This window comes from Mobula hypostoma, chromosome 7 (assembly GCF_963921235.1).
Source record: "Mobula hypostoma chromosome 7, sMobHyp1.1, whole genome shotgun sequence".
NCBI lineage: Eukaryota > Metazoa > Chordata > Chondrichthyes > Myliobatiformes > Myliobatidae > Mobula > Mobula hypostoma.
Genome location: NC_086103.1, coordinates 124679200 through 124700634, shown reverse-complemented (window position 1 = coordinate 124700634; position 21435 = coordinate 124679200). Strand labels below are relative to the sequence as shown.

The following is a 21435-nucleotide window of genomic DNA, read 5'->3' as shown; positions in this document are numbered from 1 at the left end:
ATTGACTGCAGAGTAATCTCCATACTCATGGGCTGTAAAATTGGTCACCAAATGAAGCCTTTCCTCTTTAGTCTAATTGATTTTATGTCACTATGTTAATGCCACAATATCTCATTTTCTCTTTCTCCCCCTTATTTTTTTTCCTACATCCGTAATTTTACATATCTCAGGTTGGATGCCATGTACCTAATTGAGCTTTCTGAACTACTTCTGCCACTTTTAGACTCCTCAAAAATAATTCTTCCTCAGACTTTTATCAAATATAGATATTTTTAAAATTTTTTTCTAGTATTACATTTTTTTTTTAAATCCTCAGATAAATTCTCTGTCTTCTAAAATCCCTGCAGTCTACTTGCTCTTGCTGTTAACACTCCTGTAGTCAGGCAGAGACCATGCCTACAACCTCTCCCCTCTCTACCCCACAAGTCATTTTCCACATACAGCATCCAATTTTTCCTGAATGGTTGCTGAGATGTTTGCACAGCATCTGGAACTCATTTGAGAAACAAGAGACTACAAATATCAGAATCAGGAACAACAGAGGAACCCGGTGAGACAAACAGCACAGCAAGTCCTAATGCAGGATTTCAACCAAAAAAAATTAACAGTTCCCTTTCTCCCAAAGATGCTGCTTGACTCGTTGAGTTCCATAATTTCCCCCCTTGGACCTGTAATTCGCTGTTTTATTGACCACACTGACTTCCAGCCAAGATGGCGCCTGTGTAAATTGCTCCGTTGATCAACATCTTCTGGATAGATCATGAAACGATCTTTTTCACTTCTTTTATGTCTGTTACATTTCTTTCTCATCTTGAATGTGATTCTGGAACTGTCGGACCCTGTGTTTTGCTGTCTGGAAATCACCTGGGTGCTTCAGTGCGCCATAGTCTCCGAGAGGATTCGGGGAGGCAGAGGCAACGTGAGCAAACTTCATGGCGGGCAGGCTGCAGGATGGGGCACAAACCGGTGTTTGACCCCATTGCGGCGATTATAGCTTCCATTGTTCGATTAAAGTGATGAGGGCACTTGAAACATCGGGGGGGGGGGGTGGAGTGCAGAAGTTAGGAGATCATGCGTCTCCGGGAGGCAGTAGCAGTATGAGCAAACCTCGTGGCAGGCAGGCTACAGAATAAGGCACAAGCCGAGGTTTGGCTCCACTTCGCCTTTAAGGCTTCCACTGTTCGCCGATTAAAGCGACAAGGGACATTGAAGCATCGAAGCGAATGAGAGGGTGAGGGCCAGCCGTTTGCCTTTTGATCGGTTGCTCTGTAGTACTGGAGATAGTAGGAGCCTGCTGCTGTGCCCGGGTGTTGCCCAGGTCTTTTTTTCCCTGCATTTTGAATGTGAACTTGGACTATGGAGTCTCTTTTTCAGTCTTATAGATTTTCTATGCAGTGTTTTCTCGCCTGATCTTCTTGGCTTTTTTTGCACGGGAAGGGGATTTTGGGATTGATGTGCCTGATCCAGTTTGTTTGTTTCTTTGTATGGAAAGAGGGATTTGGAGGTCAATGTGCCTGATACATTTTTGTTCTTTTTTTTGTGTGGAAAGAGGAATTTGGGGGTTGACGTGCCTGATCAGATTTGTTTGTTTCTTCTGTGCAGGAAGGGGGATTTGGGGGTTGATAATCGTGCCTCCTTTCTTTTCTTTCTTGGTTTCATGATTATCCAGAGAATTGAAGATTTTCAGAGTTATATACTTTGAAAATAAATGAACCTTTGAACATGGTGTCTGGAAATTTGGTATTTTGTTGCTTGGAATAAGTGCCAAGAATATCTAAAAAATATATGTATTTCTGCCATTTCTTCTCTGATTCCAGTAAATTAGGAATCATCCCATTTATGACCCGTGTTCCATCAAAGTACACCAACATTTTTGTTATTACTTTCCATGGAGTCATAGGTAGCTAGCCATCTGGACACAAGCTGGGGTCTGATCAGCCCCAGCTGGGTCACCTGGAGGAGGTTGTATGATGTTGAAAGACCCGAAACACCCGATGATTCCAGGAACATCACTGAAGATGTGTCCAGAAGCATCAATGTACACAGTCCTCTAAGCCCACAGAACTGACCAAACACAATTGGCCCACTGAGAAGTGATAGTGAAACTCAAGAGAATTAAAATAGATACAGAAACAAACGTTTCCCAGAACTGCAACTAACATCACAAAAAACAACCTCAGATCCTGCGGCTCTCGAACTTGCCAATGGAAATACCAGCTACCATTAAAGCTGGACTGCATGATGAAGGGGGGAAAAAAAAGAGCCACCTCTGTCATTCCTGCAAAAACCAAACTGGTCCCCTTATGAGTGCAAATAAAACCAGATTAGTGAACCATACAGTTAAACAGTCAATATGAAAGCTTCCGGGTTGGTTCCTAAAAATCCATCAGGGCACCCCAATGTTACAAAACCAAATATCTATCAATTGGACTAAGTAGTATCATAATTTTATGCTCAACCTGTTCCTCATATCTGATTGATAGTTCAAATATTACTCATTTAAAAAGAGCTATGAGTTAGTCTTTTATTCTGTTTAATCCTTAAACATTTCACCCAATAATTCATTTTAGTGAGAATGAATATTCTTTGAAACACAATGTATCATCAGTGATAAACGTAATTATATCAATGGTATATCAGGTACCAAACTGAAATAAACAACTTATGCAATACCACTATATAAAATTTGTCACAAGTCAAAGGGGTTTGAACATTAATACTGTACCTTCACTTTTTCTCCATTTATATCAATAGTTTTAATCATAAAGTCAACTCCAATTGTGGCTCCTTGGCCTGGTGGAAACAAACCCTGTAACAACAGTACACATTTATTAATTTTATGTTCATCTTGATCAGTGGAATTCTGAAATAACCACATACAACCTTATTCATATCAAGACTCCTTTCTTGACCAAATAGTGTGGGGGGGGGGGGGGAGGGTTGTAGAGAAACTTGACGTAACAGAACTCAGCAGAACTTGCCGTCATTTAACAGGTCGTCAACTCCAGAAATAAAAACATTTCTAAAACTAAAATAACCAGAAATTTAGCTGGTAATATAATGTTTCCCCTGCTAAATTACTGGGAGAATTTCTTGCCCCATTTTAAATAGTTTACCACCTCGAGTAAATCAATGGGAAATGGAAATTTATGTAATTTATGTTCCGTGTTTCTATGATGGCAATCAGCAACAGAAATTTCAGTTCCATTTCACTAGCATCTGCTGATGATTTCACAGCACCAGGGAAAGTACATTTCAAACAGGCAAGAGCCGCCAGGAAAGCATGGAAATCACCACAAATGTATTTTTTTTTAAAAAAGGAAGCATTTCTTATAAGAAGTGGTTTTTATTGAACATCAGTACTTTTGCTTCCAAGTTAGTGCTGCCAAAAGAATGGGAATTTCCCCAGAAGGCCGAGCAAGTTCAAGCAGCAATCCTTCCTCTGGTTTGAAATTTCACTCTTTTTCCCAAAATTCTGCAATGAACGTCAACTCTGCCCCAGAGTAAAGGGTGATAAGAACCATTTCCAAGATTTTCCCGGCAATTCTCAACACAAAGTAACCTCGTCCATGTGTCCAAATTCTACTTCATTGCACTTTGAATGATTTCATTCCAGATAATGTTGCTTTTGGAATATTGCAGGGAAATTTAGGTCAACTTGTGCCAGAAGCAACTACCATTAGATACTCTCAGAACAACAATGTTTTAATAATACTACTACATCGGATTGAATCATCTGTTTACTAGACATTACTTAGCAATGGTCTTTCAGCTCATATCTCTACAACATTCTCTAATTGCCAACCCTGATGATCCCAACCCCATCGATGTCCATCCAACTCATGACCTTCCAATACTCCTCAGATCAACTTCTAACCCAATTCCAACAATTGTTCTGCTAGTTTCACCCAATTATATTCACAATCTTCAATCTCTACCACCTCTGCTTCCACCCCGAGCCACTTGTCTGATCATCTCACCCAATTCCAGTCCTCTAGCACAGGCAAAGATCCCACTCTCTATTCTAACCCCTGAGTTTTGGCTAAACTTCCACCCTTGCTAGGTACTATTTCAATGGAGAAGTTCCCATCCATCCTCACAGATCATAATCATTGAAGATTCTCCCAAACAACAGGAATTCAGCAGATGCTGGAAATTCAAGCAACACACATCAAAGTTGCTGGTGAACGCAGCAGGCCAGGCAGCATCTGTAGGAAGAGGTGCAGTTGACGTTTTGGCCGAGACCCTGACGAAGGGTCTCGGCCTGAAACGTCGACTGCACCTCTTCCTACAGATGCTGCCTGGCCTGCTGCGTTCACCAGCAACTTTGAAGATTCTCCCAGTATCAGCCCAAGGACCCAATCATTAAAAATTTTATCTCTACTCCCCATTCTTTTAAAGGTCCTACTCCTTAAAGACAATCTCCTTTAGTCCACTGTTTTATTTCCTGTAGACCTGGCTTGAAATTCTACATTCCCCCCACCCTCCCCCAGCTTTCTGCAATGAACATAAAGTCTTCCCCAGAGCAAAGGGTGATAAGAACCATTTCTAAGACCTTCCACCCCAAGCTACTTATTTGATCATCACACCCAATTCCAGCTCCCTAACATTGGCAAAGATCCCATTCTTCCGGATCTATAAATGAATACAGAAACACTGTATTTATACTTCCTTCTAAATCAAGAAATAAAGAGCACATTGTAGATTTTTAGCATAGATTAAACATCGATACATATGCACTTGCTAGAAATGAAAGAAAAAAAACTAAGGAAATTAAGACATCGTTGTGAACACATAGCAGTATCAGTCTCAGTAACATGAATGGTTTTATGATCACAGTAATTCCTTTCAGAGAAGCAAATGATACAAAACAGGAAATACATATGCTTCAAGCTGTTTCCAATAAAATTGGACAACCTAGACATAAACTGTGTCATTGTCTAGTATTTCCTGATCTTCGTTATTAAATGAGCAGAAGTTCCTACCATAAGGAGTAGACACACCAAACTAAGAAGGGCAAATAATATTGGGAGCATCCCAAGTCTTTTTCTTCAACTCATTTAAATAATTCTTACCCTAAAATGTATGTGCAAACTTGGTAGAGAGGGGTTACACTAACTATTCGTAATATCTCACTCTTTTTGAATTTTGGGCCTAAAGATTGGATTTGGGGTTAGGAACAGGGCCAAAGGAATAACATCTTTTTAAAAATAATTAAATGTATAATCCTCCAAATGGACACAAATCTAAAATGCATTAAAAGAGAGTAAAGTTAATTCCACTGGTAAGTAAGACCAGAACCAGGGGACATAGCCTCAATATTCGAGGGGGATAGACTGAGGATGGAGATGAGGAGAAACTGCTTTTTCCCCCCCAAGAGACAAGTGAGTCGAGGGAACTCTCTGCCCAGAGAAGCAGTAGAGGCCACCTCATTAAATATATTTTAAGACACAGTTTGATCTATTTTTGCATAACAGTGGACTTGAGGGCTGTGGGGAAAAGGCAGGTAGCTGGAGCTGAATCCACAGCCATTTCAATCCTGATCTTATTGATTGGCAGAGCAAGCTGGACGGGGCAGATGGCCTACTCCTGCTCATCTTCTTTAATGTTGTCATGTTCACTTAGAATTGAGCCATTTATGTAGCACAAGGAGTTAAGTAGTGAAAGCAAATGTTAACATAGGCAATTAAAAATTTATCATTTAGAAGGCACAAAAGTTGTAACAATTACTTATCTCAAGCTGCATTATAAATCTTTACTATTCATTTAATGCTGTACAATTCTGATTATACATTGAATTTAAAAGGCATTCAAAGTTAAAAGTTACATGTAATATGGCAGAATGTTTTTCTTGGGGGCCTTTAAGTCCAAAATCTGTGTAAGGAAATTACAGGCAGTTCCCAGTTACACAAAGGTCTGTTCTTGAGAGCCATGCATAAACTAATACTTCCACAAACCAGACATGGACATTTCAATGAGGGCCTATTGATGACCTTTTATTTATTGTCTTATGATGAGGTTACAATGGTACAGAGTCAGAATGTCCCTTGTCTAAAGACTAGATTTGATGGCCTTATGGCTTTATTTTTGAAGACTGGTCTTATTTTTAATTAAATTGCTGCAATTTCTATCGCACAAGTCCAGAAGATGTTTTCATTTCTGTAATTAACACCTTGAAAAATCCTTTAAAATTGATGGAAAATTTTGAATAAAGTCCAATTCCATAAGCCAGATCTCCCACTCCCAAAGGAGTTCCGTACTCAAAACAGCACTTGGGTAAATACCTACTTTATTGAGTTCATTGGAATTTGTACTTTATGTCCAACATATAGACTTTTGTGAAGACTTCTAACATTTTGAAAAGGTGTGTCTTCTGAGCTTCCTGAAATGATTATTCAAGAAATGGAGCACATTTAATTACAGACATGGAAAAAGGACAGAGTCATAGGTGGGATATAGTTAAATTATTTATTTCAATCAGCAGGACACCAATGTTGCCAGGAATTTGGGACTTCAACCTCTTACACTTAAGTCACTGATAAAGGAAGAGGACAGTATACACTCAGTGACCACTTTAATAGGTACATCTTGGAACCCAGTGTGGTCTTGTGCTGCTGCTGCTGCCCATTCACTTCAAGGTTTGACATGTTGTACATTCAGAGATGTTCTGCTGTACACCACTGTTGCAATGTGTAGTTACTTGATTTGCTATCACATTCCTGTTGGCTTGAACCAGTCTGGCCATTCTCCTCTGACCTCTCATTAACAAGGCATTTTCGTCCACAGAACTGCCACTCACTGGATGTTTTTAAGTTTTTTGCACCATTCTCTGTAAACTCTAGAGACTGTTGTTAATGAACATCCCAGGAAATCAGCAGTTTCTAAGATACTCAAATCACCCCGTCTGGCACTAACAATCATTCTGTGGTCAAAGTCAGTTAGATCACATTTCTTCCCCATTCTGATATTTGGGGTAAACAACTGAACATCTTGGCCCTCTCTGCATGTTCTTTATGCCTTGAGTTGTTGCCATATGATTGGCTGATTAGATATTTGTATTAATGTAATAATGTACCGAATAATGTGGCCATTGAGTGCACGTTAGGTGGTAAGACTATGTAGTGTATATTGGAATAAAATATAACTCATAAACTGATTATGAGGGGGCAAATCTTGTATTTGCAAATGAAGATTAATGTGGAATATTTAAAGATAATTCAACTTGGCCAAAGAATGACATGTCCAAATAGTTCCTGTGATACAAGCAAGGTGGATATAACAGAAAGGGTGAAGAGGGTAGCCTCCAACCTGCGATTTCTCAATCTCCCAGTAATGTCCCCCCCCTTCACCATTCCCTTTTCCCTCTCTCACCTCATCTCCTTGCATGCCCATCACCTCCCTCTAGTGCTCCTTTCCCCTCCCCCCCCCCATGGCCTTGTGTCCTATCCTATCAGATTACCCCTTTTCCAGCCCTGTGTCTCTTTCACTAATCAACTTCCCAGCTCTGTAACTTCACCCCTCCCCTCCCAGTTTCAACTACCACCATGTCTTTCTTCCTCCCCTCCCCCCTCTTTCTAACTCTTGACACCTTATCTTTTTTGACTCCAGTCCTGATGATGGGTCTCGACCGGAAACGTCGACTATACTCTTTTCCCATAGATGCCGCCTGGCCTGCTGAGTTCCTCCAGCATTTTGTGCGTTGCTCAGATTTCCAGCATCTGCAGATTTTCTCTTGCTTGATGGTGAAGAGGGAATCACATCAGCAATCACAAGAGTGTAAGAGAAGAAATGGGGCTGGCAAAATGTGAAATAATGTCAGGCTTTCAAACATTAAAATTGTCCTCTCTGAATGCAGATAAAAGCTCCTCCAATGCCAGTTTTGCCTTTTGTCAAAGTCTGCCAGTCATTCTTGGGCAGGGACTTCAGAGGCAGAAAGACAGCAAGAGCAAGCCTCTGGATGTGGACAAGAGGACTGTGAGCAACTAGACACTGCAGACCAAGGACTGTGTCCAGTACAATTCAGCCATTACTTGCCATACACTCTGTGGTTTAGCAAACACTTGTGGCTTTGAATTTACTACATTTACAATCTGACAAACCAAGTGATAAATGAGTCTTTAAGCAGAGCTAATTTAAGTGGCTCACACTGCTGTGATGTGTATATTCTTAAAACACATAATGTAAAGTGCCATGCAACATATACAGTAAATAAAAGATTAAATGGGGAGGATCTGAATTCTGATGTACAATGAAAAACAAGAATATAGAATTCAAAAGAGCAACACAACAGCTGAAAATAGCACTAGTCCCACTTCAATGCTCCAGTGCACTGTTCAAAAGATTTACCACAGCAATTCTCTTTGGATTGCAATTCCAAACTCTAATTCCACAGAAGACCTCTCAGATCTGAGACAGAGTTTAAAAAATAAAAAAACAAAAAAGGCAAGCTCCTATGAGAAAGTGTAAACAGTCGAAGTTTCAGACTAAGACCCTTCATCAGTCCTGACAAAGGGTCTCAGCCTGAAACATCGACTGTTTACTCTTTTCCATACATGCTGCCTGGCCTGCTCAGTTCCTCCATTTTGCGTGTGTTACTTTGATTCCCAGCATCTGCAGATTTTCTCTTGTTCGGAAAGCAAGTTGCTACCCCATTTACTATCCTATACTGCAGGGAATTGCTCAAGAATGCTATCAAAAGAGCCCCTGGAGCCAGTTATTTGCCATATTGCTAGGAAAGGATCGGCAGACAAGGAAAACAAATTTTAAAAACTGTACCCAGAATGGGGGGTGGGGGAAACAGCATTCAAAAAAAAAAATCAATACTGAAAAGGAAAAAGAAAATCAGTGCAATGGGACATGGCTGTAAGCTAGCTACGTCCAAAATAACTCCTACGGGCACTCAAGTTTAACAGAAATCTCTTCAGACAGTAAATATAGATTGCTCAATGCACAATTGCCAAATGTGGTCTGATATCACTCATGGCAGAGAGGAGAGTGAGAAAAATATGTGAGAGAGATGGAACAAGGAAGATTATATAGGATATAACGAGACTATAAGAACAAAAGACATAGGAGTAAAATTAGGCTGATCTTTTTTTCCTCCGTTCAATCAGCCAATGCTCTAACCATGCCAGTAATACCAAGGGCTTTTAACATGGTAAGCACCCTCATGTGTGGCATCTTGCCAAAGGCCTTCTGAAAGTCCAAATACACAACATCCTACTTGTAATCTCCTCAAAGAATTCTAAAAGGTTCACCAAGATCTTCCCTTAAGGAAAACATACTAACTTTGTCCCATCATGCCCTGTGTCACCAGGTACTCCATAACCTCATCCTTAGCAATTGACTCCAGTATCTTCCCAACCTCTGAGGTCGGGCTAACTGGTCTATAATTTCCTTCCTGCTGCCTTCCTCCTTTCTTAAAGAGTGCAGTGACATTTTCAATTTTCTAGTCCTCTGGCATCATGCCAGAGTCCAATGATTTTTCAAAGATCATTACTAATGCCTCCACAATCTCTACCGCTACCTCTTTCAGAACACTGGGGCACAGTTCATCTGATCCTTTTGACTTATGTACTTTTAGGTCTTTCAGCTTTTTGAGCACCATCTCCGTTGCAATAGTAACTGCACTCACTTCTCTTCCCACACACCCTTCAACACCTGGCACACTGCTAGTGTCTTCCACAGCGAAGACTGATGCAAAATACTAATTTAATTCATCCGCCATCTCCTTGTCCCTCATTAGCATTTCTCTGGCCTAATTTTTTAAGTCCTATATCCACTCTCATCCCTCTTTTTTGTTACATACTTGAAAAGGCTTTTACTATCCACTTTAATATTACTTGCTAGCTTGCTTTCATATTTCATCTTTTCCCTCCTAATGATTCTTTTAGTTGCTGTCTGTAGGTTTTCAAAAAGCTTCCCAAGTGTCCCTCTCACTGCTAATTTTTGCTTTGTTGTATGCCCTCTCTTTTGCTTTTACATTAACTTTGACTCCCTTTGTCAGCCAAGTTGTACCATTTGCCATAAGTATATCTTTCTTTTTGGAATACATCCATCCTGTACATTCCTCATTTTTCCCAGAAACTCACGCCATTGCTGCTTTGCTGTCATCCCTGCCAGCATCTTCTTCCAATTTACTTTGGCCAACTCCTCTCTCATACCACTGCAATTTCCCTTACTGCACTGTAATACTGCTACGTCAGACTTTACTTTCTCCCTATCAAATTTCAAGTTGAACTCAATCATATAGTGATCGCTGCCTCTGACGGATTCTTTTACCTTAAGCTCCCGAATCACCTCTAGTTCATTACATAATACTTATCCAGTATAGCTGATCCCCTAGTAGGCTCAATAACAAACTGCTCTAAAAAGCCAACTCTAACAAACCTGCCTGCAAGAATACTGGTTCCCCTTGGGTTCAGGTGCAACCCACCCCTTCTGTACAGGTCATATCTCCCCTAGAAGAGATCCCAATGATCCAAGAACCTGAAACCGTGCCCCCTGCATCAGCTTATCAGACACATATTTATCTGCCAAGTCATCCTGTTTCTACCCTCACTGATGCATGGCACAGGCTGCAATCCAGAAATTACTCCCCTGGAGGTGCTGCTCCTCAGCTTTCTGCCTAGCTCTAATTCTCCCTTCAGGACCTCTGCTTTTCCTTCCTATGTCATCAGTACCAATATGTACCAAGCCATCTGACTGCTCTCCCTCCCTCTCCAAAATGTTGTGTATGCGGTCCGAGACATCCCTGAGCCTGGCACCTCAGAGGCAACATACCATCTGGGTGTCTCGTTCAAGTCGACAGAACCTCCTGTCTGTTCCTCTGACTATTGAATCCCCTATCACTACCATTCCTCTCTTCTCCCCCTTTTCCTTCTGCACCACAATCCCATGCTCAGAGCCAGTAAACTAGTCTCTGTGGCACTCCCCTGGGAGGTCATCCTCCACAACAGTATCCAAACTGGTATATTTATTATTGAGGGGAATGGCCACAGGGGTGCTCTGCGCTAGCTGCCTATTCACATTTCCATTTCTCCTGACAGTCACCCAGCTACTCGCCTCCTGCAACTAAGGGGTGACTACTTCCCTGTATCTCTGATCGATTATCTCCTCTCTCTCCTGTACAAGCCAAAGGTCATCCAGCTGCAACTCCAGATCCCCAACATGGTCTTCACGGAGCTACAGCTGGATGCACTTCATGCAGATGTAATTCCCAGGGAGACTCTAGGTCTCTAACATGAAGATTTCATCACAAACTTGAACACACAACTCGGTGCCATTTACTACACTCGGTGCAGCAAGAGAAAAAGGAATGGGATGTTAACAGAAACTTACCCACAGCAAATATCTCTTTCGAGCTGATGCCTCCTTTGAGCCAAAGCCTGACACTCCTACTCTCACCACTGGCCTACTCTCAACAATGGCTGCCTCGCTTGTACAAATGAAGTACAAAATTAGGAAAAATCTAACAACATCCATTCACGAATGCTTAAAAAGGTAGATTGCAAGATAAAAAAATAAGCATCGGTCATTTCTGGAAGAATACAAATGAAAAGCAAAGAAATGTTAAACCTCACTCACATCTTTGTTAACCCCACACAAGATTACTATAATACACATCCTCATAGATGGATCAGCAGCGGACAGAGTGAGCAGCTTCAAGTTCCTGGGTGTCAAGGTCTGAGGATCTAACCTGATCCCAACATATCATTGTAGTTATAAAGAAGACAAGATAGCAGCTATACTTCATTAGGAGTTTGAAGAGATTTGGCATGTCAACAAATACTCAAAAACTTCTAGAGTTGTACCGCGGAGAGCATTCTGGCATTCTGACGGGCTACATCACTGTCTGGTATGGAGGGGCTACTGCACAAGACCAAAAGAGGCTGCAGAAGGTTGTAAATCTAGTCAGCTCCACCTTGAGTACTAGCCTACAAAGTACCCAGGACACCTTTCGGGAACACAGTGTCTCAGAAAGGCAGCATCCATTATTAAGGACTTCCAGCACCAAGGGCATGTCCTTTCCTCACTGTTACCATCAGGTAGGAGGTACAGAAGCCTGAAGGCACACATTCAGCAATTCAGGAACAGCTTCTTCCCCTCTGCCATCCGATTCCTAAATGAACATTGAACCTTTAGACACAACCTCACTTTTTCTAAAATATACAATTCAATTGATTTACTTGTTTATTTATTTTTTTATTTTTTCAGTCTGCTAGATCTGCATTGAACTGCTGCTAAGTTAAGAAATTTCACGTCACATGTCAGTGATAATAAACCTGATTCTGATTATCTATATTCTTTTATATGGACATATTGACAACAGGACAATACATATTTGGGGTTGAAACCAAACCTAACACTGTAATAAGCAAGGAATGATTCAGCAGGGTTTTCTTAGAAGTGGGAAGGCCAATGAATAACTTCAAAGAAGGGCTTCAAAAGGATAAGATATGCAGAACTATTTCCACATGCACAGTCACAACAGTAACAGAACTAGGTGTATTATCAAATTCAGTAACTATTTCATAAAATTTCTTACATATTGTTAAAATATGGAACATGCTGCCTCATGTAATAGAGGCAAATACATAACATATCCATCATTAGGGACCCCATCACCCAGGACATGCCCTCATCTCATTACTACCACCAAGGAGGTGGTAAAGGAAGCTGATGACTCAACTTTTTAGGAACAGCTTCTTCCCCTCTTGATCAGATTTCTGAATGCACAATGAACCAACCTATGAACACTACCTAATTTTTAAATTTGTAGTTATGTATTGCAATGTGCTGCTGCCACAAAACAAATTTCATAACATATGCCAGTGATATTAAACCTGGTTCTGAAGTGTCCAAGGGTAGCAAGATGAGCACAGGGAAATGATTAATTGAAGCAGAACATATGAAGCGGAGTTGGATGACCTGCTTCTGCACTTAAGATTTTACATAATGCAATACAACAACCAGATTGATGATGTTAACACAGATGGTGCAAAGGAAATGCATAATTCACAAATTCAACATATCCTGAATTGCGCAAAGGAAATGCATATAAAATACACATACTCATCAGTAGAAAAGATGCAAGTCTACACTTGCAATCCTAATGTTTTTGTTCGAATCATAAAAATAATGCTCCATGATGTACATTTTCCAAAACACCTCACCCAAGTTAGTAATATCTGACCTACATCACCCAGGTCTGCCCCTTCTCTTCTTTAAATAAAATGTCAAAAGGATAAATTCTGAGAACCAGCCCATTCCCCTTCATTTATTGTTTTACTAACCACATCAATCAAAAGACTACCTCAAAGATGATAGTAGTTTTGGGTCAAGGAAATTGTTGAACTAGAATCCTCTCCCTTACCAAAATCACAATTATTAGCCCCTGCCAAAACGGAAGACTTAAAGGCAAATTGATAAGAAATATTGGGAACTTACCATGTCACTTAAGTGACCGCCCTCCTGTAAATTCAATTTTATAGCTCAAGCTTGAAAATATTGCATGCATTTTAGGTTAGAATTTCTCCCCACATTAGCCAGACATGACTGAATCAAAACAACAAAACGTGCACCACACTTTAACTTTACCAGAGCAATCCCAATTTAAATTTTAATATTCAGGACCTTAACTTCCTTACCTGAGTAAATCTTCGTACTAAACAGGTCTTTCCCACCCCAGCATTTCCAATCAAGACAATTTTAAATAGGTAGTCATAATCTTCCATACTCATTTACACACCTGAAAAAGGACAAGAGCTTTTGTTACAAAGTCAACAATGACCTAATTGAATTTTAATTCCCTTCCATGAGACAGTGAAGTAGTTGAGCAGAAGGGTAATTTCAACAGCTGGTTTCTTAAAGTTCCCAGCTTCAGTAAACTGAAGTGGGGAAATAAACTCAAGAATTTGATAACCATAGGTAATAAATCTTGATATTGAAAGTACAACCTTAAAAGTCACATAATTTTCAGTATCATTTTTAAACATATTAAAGTGATTCATACCGTCTTTCAAAGAAAAAAAGGTGTCCCATTATAATTTTCAGTTTATTAAAAGGTATTAAATTTATGAACCTTTTATTCACATATTTTTAACTCTGCGGTAGACATCTTTGATTTCTCATTCTATTTTTAGTTTTTTTTTAATTTGCCATCATCTGCACATCAGAATGTGTACCACTAAAATACCTTGTAGCATTCCACATAAACCTTTGTTTTTAAAATGTAAAACATTTTCCAAAAATACATTCCTTCTGTAAAAAGAAATTTTCAATACTTGTTATTGTAAAGACACTTCCATTTGCTATTTTATCAGTTGTTTTGAGAAATGATAATAGGAAAATTCTCTATTATAGCACAAAAATTTTAAAAAAGACCATAAGACATAGGAGCAGAATTAAGCCATTCTGGCCACTGTGTTAACTCTGCTATTCCATCATCGCTGATTTATTACCCCTTGCAATTCCATTCTCCTGCCTTCTCCCGGTAACCTTTGACAATCTTACTAATCAAGAACTTTACCCTGCTTTAAATGTACACAATGACTTGGCCTCTACAGCCATTTGTGGCAATGAATTCCTAGATTCACCACCTTCTGGCTAAAGAAATTCCTCCTTGTCTCTGGTTTAAAAGTAAGGCTGTGCACTCTGGTCCTAAACTCCCAACTATAGAAAACACCTTCCCCAAAGCCGTTCATCTTCCCTATCTAGGCCTTTCAATATTTGACAGGTTTCAATGAGATATCCCCTCATTCTTCTAAATGCTACTGAGTACAGGTCCAGTGCCATCAAACGTTTCCCCGTAACTTAACTCTTTCACTCCCAGGATCATCCTCCTCTGGACCTTCTCCATGTCTCAAAAAAATCTCCCATACTCAAATCAAAATTCAGAAAGAAATCAAGAGGTAGAAATAACAAATACCTGGATATCTGGTTTAAAGAAGTCTAATAACTTGAAAAGTTGTATAGAAGTATGGATTTCTATATAACACTTATTCATCTCGTATTTTCTGTAGCTGTGGCCCAAATCTGGCTAAACAGAATGTATTTTATTTCTTATTTCAGTATAAACCATGTAGATAAAGATAAAATATTTCATGATTGTGGATTCAAAATGCATTTTACAACAGACTCAAGCAAACAGCATGGTATGTTGAATAACTGATACTCAATTGCAAATTGCATTCATAAATAGCACATCTTTTTACAAAGTTAAATAGGATGATTGATGTGGCAATACGGAGATTGGATTTATTACTCAGTGAATACTTCCAAGCCAGATTAACTTTATTATAACATGCATATGGCATCCACAACGCGGGTATAATAACATGTTACCTAAATATTGGATGAAACTGGTACTTTAGAAACTACTTAACCTACCGTATTTTCAAACTGGCACCCAGTCTACGAATGATGCTGTTAGGTAACTGACACTAAATTGAAATTAAGCACAGGTTTTCAGCAAGTGAATAATTTAAGTTGAATCAGGCTGAAGCAGTGGAGAGAATGACTTTAAAATTGCATGGTTGAAGAAAATGATGCGAAGTGATTTTAAACAAAACTGGTTAAATGAAAATCATCATTTGAATTCTGTGAACATACTCAACACACTGACATTCTGTAACACTGTTGAAACATTATTCTTCTGGTCATTAGACAAAATTCTTGATGGATGGATGGGTGGATGGGGGGGTGGTGTGTGTGCGTGTGTGCGCGCGCACACACACGTAAAATGGAACATTATTGAACCATTACAGAGGCACCCTCAATGCCCAAAATATTCTGCTCAAAACAATTTCAGAAACTAGATCTTCCAAGACAAGTTGGCAGCAGCTGGCCTTAGGATTTTGCTCAAAATAGAGATGTTTACTTTTTCACTGTATGGTGATACACTGAGAATCTGGCTCTGATTGTAATTACTTACTTATCAGTCACACTTCCATCCCCGTATAATCATTAAAGTATCCAACTAAATCATGGACAAAGCTGTACATTATGTAAAATTAAAGGTTAATGTTTGAAAACTTCAAAATCAGTTTTGCCTATAATACATAAATATGGCAAATTATACAACTTCAAAATTTCTCCCTCACTGAGGATCTCAAAACAGAAAGGAAGCATCTTACAATGCATCAGAAACTTAAGGCATTGGACCTTGAGTTACTGATACAGCCTTTTTGGTTCTTACTTTTAAGGAATTAGAATTGTTCTTTTGTTGTCACTATTATGGGGGAGTCTAGGTAGGACCAGTGAATACAGATCAAATCTATATTAATCTATGTGCTGAGGAAGAACATGGTAAAACACAAACAATTCAGAATAAAGTATAACAGCTACAGAGAAAATACAGTTCAGGTCAACAATAAGGGACAAGATGATAACAAGGTAGACTGTGAGGAGAACTACAACAGACCATGGAGCTTAAAACATTTACCTCAGTATCAAGAAAGTAGAAGTGGACTTTAACTGGCCCAATGCTTTTATTTAAGCAAGAGCTTAATAAGCAGCACATTAAGGCAAATTGTATAAATTATTAAAATCAGAAGAAAATTCAAAATTGTTTAATGCTATTTTCAGTACACAAGTATAAAGAAGAACAAAATAACTGATGGATTCAAACAGCAATTTTGCAAAGAAATGAAAAGAGATAAATTCAATAAATGCAAAGTAAAAGTGCCAAAATAGACAGTTTGTTAAATAAATTCACCACCTGTTTTCAGAAAAAGAGTATGGGAACTCATATTCAAGGTCAAATATTAAAATCCATTTACAGCACAGCTGTATTAAGTTTCTCAGTTATTTAATGCAAAAAGGTGAGCAGTGGAAGAGCTGTCATTTTGATTCACTTGGATACGATTAAAAAAGTGAACTACAATATTTCAGGAAACGAAATCAATTTGGGCCTGTCCAACTACCCCCAATCTGTAATGAAAATAAAAAATAACTGGGGATCAATATAATGAACAATTACAGAGATTCAAAGAGAAAAACTAAAATTAAACTTGCAAGGGATATAAAAACTGATAAGAGAGAAAGCACAGATCAAAAATCGCCCTATTAGAAGATGGATCCAACAAATAGACATGTCAGGCTGGGTAGATAAGCATGTATTTATTCAGTGGAAAAACAGATAGAAGTTTAGCTGGATTAGGGAAACCAAAAACACAAGGTTGGAATATAATACTTAGAGGCTTTCATAAGTGATAACAATGGTGGTAATTTAAAACAGGCCATTTTTTGTACTGGAACAATACCTTAAACTTTCCATTCTATGTTGGAAGAAATGTGAAAGAGCTGCAGCAACTTTAACCATAATTTTCTAGAGTATAGGAATTCATATCTGTGCTTTTTAATTAGAACATTACAAATCCTGTTACATTATTCAAATGAGGAAGAGACAAACATATTAGAGTTGTCAATAAATATCGATTATGCTAAATTTACAAGAGTCCATCAAGGAAGAGGTACCAATACTTGGACAAACATCAGTTGACTGGAAAAAGACAACAGTATAGATCATGTCAACTTTAGCCTATTTGTTTTCATTTGAGATGACTTATAAGGTGGATGGTGAGTCTCTGTCAATCTGAAGTTTTATACAAGTAACTGGTTGAGAGAGAAGGCATCCGATTAAGGAGGGAATTATATTCGCCGCCTAACACATTCACGATGGTACTCAAGGCACTACTTTTGACCAGACATCAAGAGATCATTAAACTGCAATAGAATATACACCATTTGGAATAAAGGGTCAGAAATGCAGCTCAATTTGAGATCACTGATAGATTCAAACAAAAAATACAAATTACGTGAAACAGTCAAAAAGTTTAGATATATGAAAACCAGCCACTAAGATTATAAAACAAATACAGAATTAATTGAGAAAATGGAACAAAGGTTTTTATTTCAGGGTCTTAGAATCTAAATGCAGACATCCAGATTTCAATTAAGGGCACTAAAATTCAGTAAAACATATTGGAAGGATTACAGTAAAACCTTCCTAGAATGAAACCAGAACTGGAAAAATTAAGTTATAGAAGAGGGTGCACGGGATGGAGTCTTTATTTATTACTTATTTATTGAGATACAGCAAAGAATAGGCCTTTCGAGCCGTGCTGCCCAGCAAACCAATTTAATCCTAGCCTCATCACGAGACAATTTCAAATGACCAATTAACCCATCAACCGGTATGTCTTTGGAGACAACTGCAGCACCCAGAGGAAGCCCACATGGTCACCAGGGAGAATGTACAAACTTCTCACAGACAGCAGCAGGAATTGAACCTGGGTGGCTGGTACAGTGAAATGTTTTGCTAACCAATATGCTACCGTTTCTTGAAAATGGATCAAATCAAGGTGCTCTGAATGGTGAAACTAATAAGCTAGATACAATGGAAGCACTATCTTCTTTTTGAAATCCATAAAGGAAAAAACAAAATAAACAATACTATTTCTATTTAATGATGAAGACAAAGAAAAGCAATTGCACACACAAAAAGCTAGTGAAAATCTATATCTCATCTCCACAAAAAGTTTCTGTTTTCATTCTTTATTAGTACCCAGCTGGAGCAGCAGGAATGGATCTCAGGGCAGTGATATGTTCTTTTTGCAAGATGTGGAAAACCTAGGTAAGAAAAGCAATAAAGTCTATAGGGAGCTAGTTAAGAGCTGAAAGCAAGAGTAGGAATCTCAGGATTGCTGATTTTGCCATGCAACAGTGAAAGTGGAATCGGATGATATGGCAGATGAATGCATGGCTGAAGAGTTGGTGGATGGGGCAAGGTTTAAGATTTGTGGACCACTGGGATCTCTTCTGGGAAAGGTATAACTTGGACAAACGGAACGGGTTATATCTGAACAAGAAGGACCAATATCCTTGTGGGCAGGTTTGCTGGAGAAAAGTTTGGAGACACCATCCAGGAAGAATTCCATCCACGATATATGAACACAGGACATATTAGATGTAGTACTAGGCAATAAACCTGGTCAGGTTTATAGCCTGAACATTTTGGATATAGTGACCACAACTCCCTGACCATTACTGTAACCATGGACAGCAATAGTAGATGGTATGGGGGTGGGAGGGTGAATTATGATGCTATTATGCAAGAACTTAGGAATGTAAATCAAGAACAGATGTACTCAGGGAAATTGGTATGCAAGTCAATGCAGTGCATAGTGACAACTGAAGAAAGACAGGCAGATGATAAGGCAAAATTGCAGTCAGTGGAATGAGTTGAAGTATAACATGGGGGCAAAATGGCAAAGGCTGATGAACACTGGCGAATGGCGGAGAAGACCTAATGGGCCAAGAGGCGTAATTCTGCTCCTATGTCCCATGGTCTTATGAAACATGGAGGTTGTTTAGAGAATATATACATGGGGTTCTGGATAGGTTTGTCCAGTTGAGACAGGGGAAAAAAAATGATAGGGTGAGGGAACCATGATTTGCAAGAATTGTGGACTATCTAGCCAAGTTGAAGAAAGAAATATACTTCAGGCTTAGGAGGAAAGGATCAGACAGGATTCTTGAAAGCTATAAGGTAGCCAGGAAGGAGCTTAACAATGGACTTAGGAGACATAGAAGTGGACATGAGAATGCTTTGGTGAATAGGATTAAGGAAAACCCTAAGGCATTCTACACATAGGTGAAGAATTGGAGAATAGCCAGAGTGAGAGTAAGACTGGTCAGGGGTAAAAGAGGACACAAGTGCCTGGGGTCAGAGGTAGTAGGGGGATGTCCATAATGAATACGTTGCTTCAGTATTCACCAGCAAGAGGGACCTTGACAAGTATGACATGAGCATACAAAAGTCTAATACGCTGGAACATATTGACATCAAGTAAAAGGATGTGCTGCCACTTTTGAAAAACGTTAGGATAGACAAGTCCCCAGAGCCAAATGAGGATATATACAAGGTTACGAAGGGAAATAAGCAAAGAAGTTACTGCACGGGCCCCAAGTGCAGTACCAAAAGATTGAAAGGTGGCAAATGATATTCCTTCATTCAAGAAAAGTAATATGGGTAATCCTGGTAATTATAGACAGAGAGTCTTACATCAGTGGTTGAAAACCCAAGGATTCTTAGAGACTGGAATGACAAGTGTTTGGGGTAGCCAAGTCCAATTAGGGATAGCATAGCACTGAGGAGGGCAGGTCATGCCTCACGAGCCTGACTGAATTCTTCAAGGAGGTGACAAAACAAACTGATGAAGGTAGAGCAGTGGATGCAGTGTATATTGATTTGAGTAAGGCATTCGTAAAGGTTTCTCATGATAGAAAGTCAGAAGGCACGGGACCAAGGGAAGCTTGGAAGTATGGATTCTAAATTGGTGTACCCACAGAAGGCTGGGGGTGGTTATAGATGAAGCATATTCTGCCTGGAGACTTCTGACCGATGGTGTTCCACAGGGATCTGTTGTAGAACCTTGCTCTGTGATTTCTTTTTAAATAAATGACTGCATGAGGAAGTGAATGAATTGGTTTGTAAGTTCGCAGATGACATGAAGGTTGGTGGTGTGTAGAAGGTTGCTGTAGGTTACAACTGGACATTGATCTGGGCAGCGAAGTGGTAGATGGCATTCAATCCAGTAAAGTGTGAAGTGACAGACTTTGGAAGGTCAAACCAAAAGGCAGAGACCCAAGGTAAATGGCAGGTCCATGTGCATAGATCCCTCAAAGGCTGCCGCACAAGGGTGGTTAAAAAGGTGTATGGCGTGTTGGCCTTCATTAGTTAGGGGATTGAGTTGAAGCCACAAGGTCGTGTTGCAGCTCTACAAACAACTCTGGTTAGACCACACTTGGGAGTATTCTGCTCAGTTCTGTTTGCCTTATTATAGGAAGGATGAGTAAGTTTTAGAGAGGGTATTAGGGAGATTGCAAGTCGAGTCAGTGATAAGGAAGGCAAATGCACTGCTAGCATTCATTTCAAGGACTCGAATATAAAAGCAAAGATGCAATGTTGGGGCTTTATAAGGCGTTGGTCAGATTGCATTTGGAGAATCGTGAGGAGTTTTTGGCCACTAATCTAAAAAAAATGTGCTCGTATTGGAAAGGGTAAAGAGGAGGTTAATGAGAATGATTCCGGGAATGGAAAGGTATGAGGAGTGTTTAATGGTTCTGGGCCTGTACTCATTGGGGTTTAGAAGAATGATGGGGAATCTCATTGAAATCTATTGAATATTGAAAGGCCTAGATAGGCCCAGAAGAAACATCTGAAGAGGATGTTTCCTATAGTGGGGGAGTCTAGTACCAGATGGCACAGCTTCACAATAGAAGGTATCAATTTACAACAGAGATCATGAGGAATTTCTTTAACCAGAAGGTGGTAAATCTGTGTATTTCATTGCTACAGATGACTATGGGGATCAAGTTGTTGGATATATTTAAAGCAGAGGTTAACAGGTTCTTGATTAGTAAAGGCAT

At 39.4% G+C, this 21435-nt stretch overlaps 1 protein-coding gene across 1 annotated transcript in view; it reads right to left on the bottom strand.

Annotated features, from left to right (window-relative positions):
• rab30 (RAB30, member RAS oncogene family) overlaps nt 1-21435 on the bottom strand; it is a 71552-nt gene that overhangs the window by 31277 nt on the left and 18840 nt on the right. Inside the window, exons 2-3 of the mRNA XM_063053956.1 lie at nt 13650-13750; nt 2726-2809 (exon numbers count right to left, since the gene is read on the bottom strand). Of these exons, the coding sequence (XP_062910026.1) occupies nt 2726-2809; nt 13650-13742 (177 nt within the window). The 5' untranslated portion in view covers nt 13743-13750. The remainder of the gene's footprint in view (nt 1-2725; nt 2810-13649; nt 13751-21435) is intronic.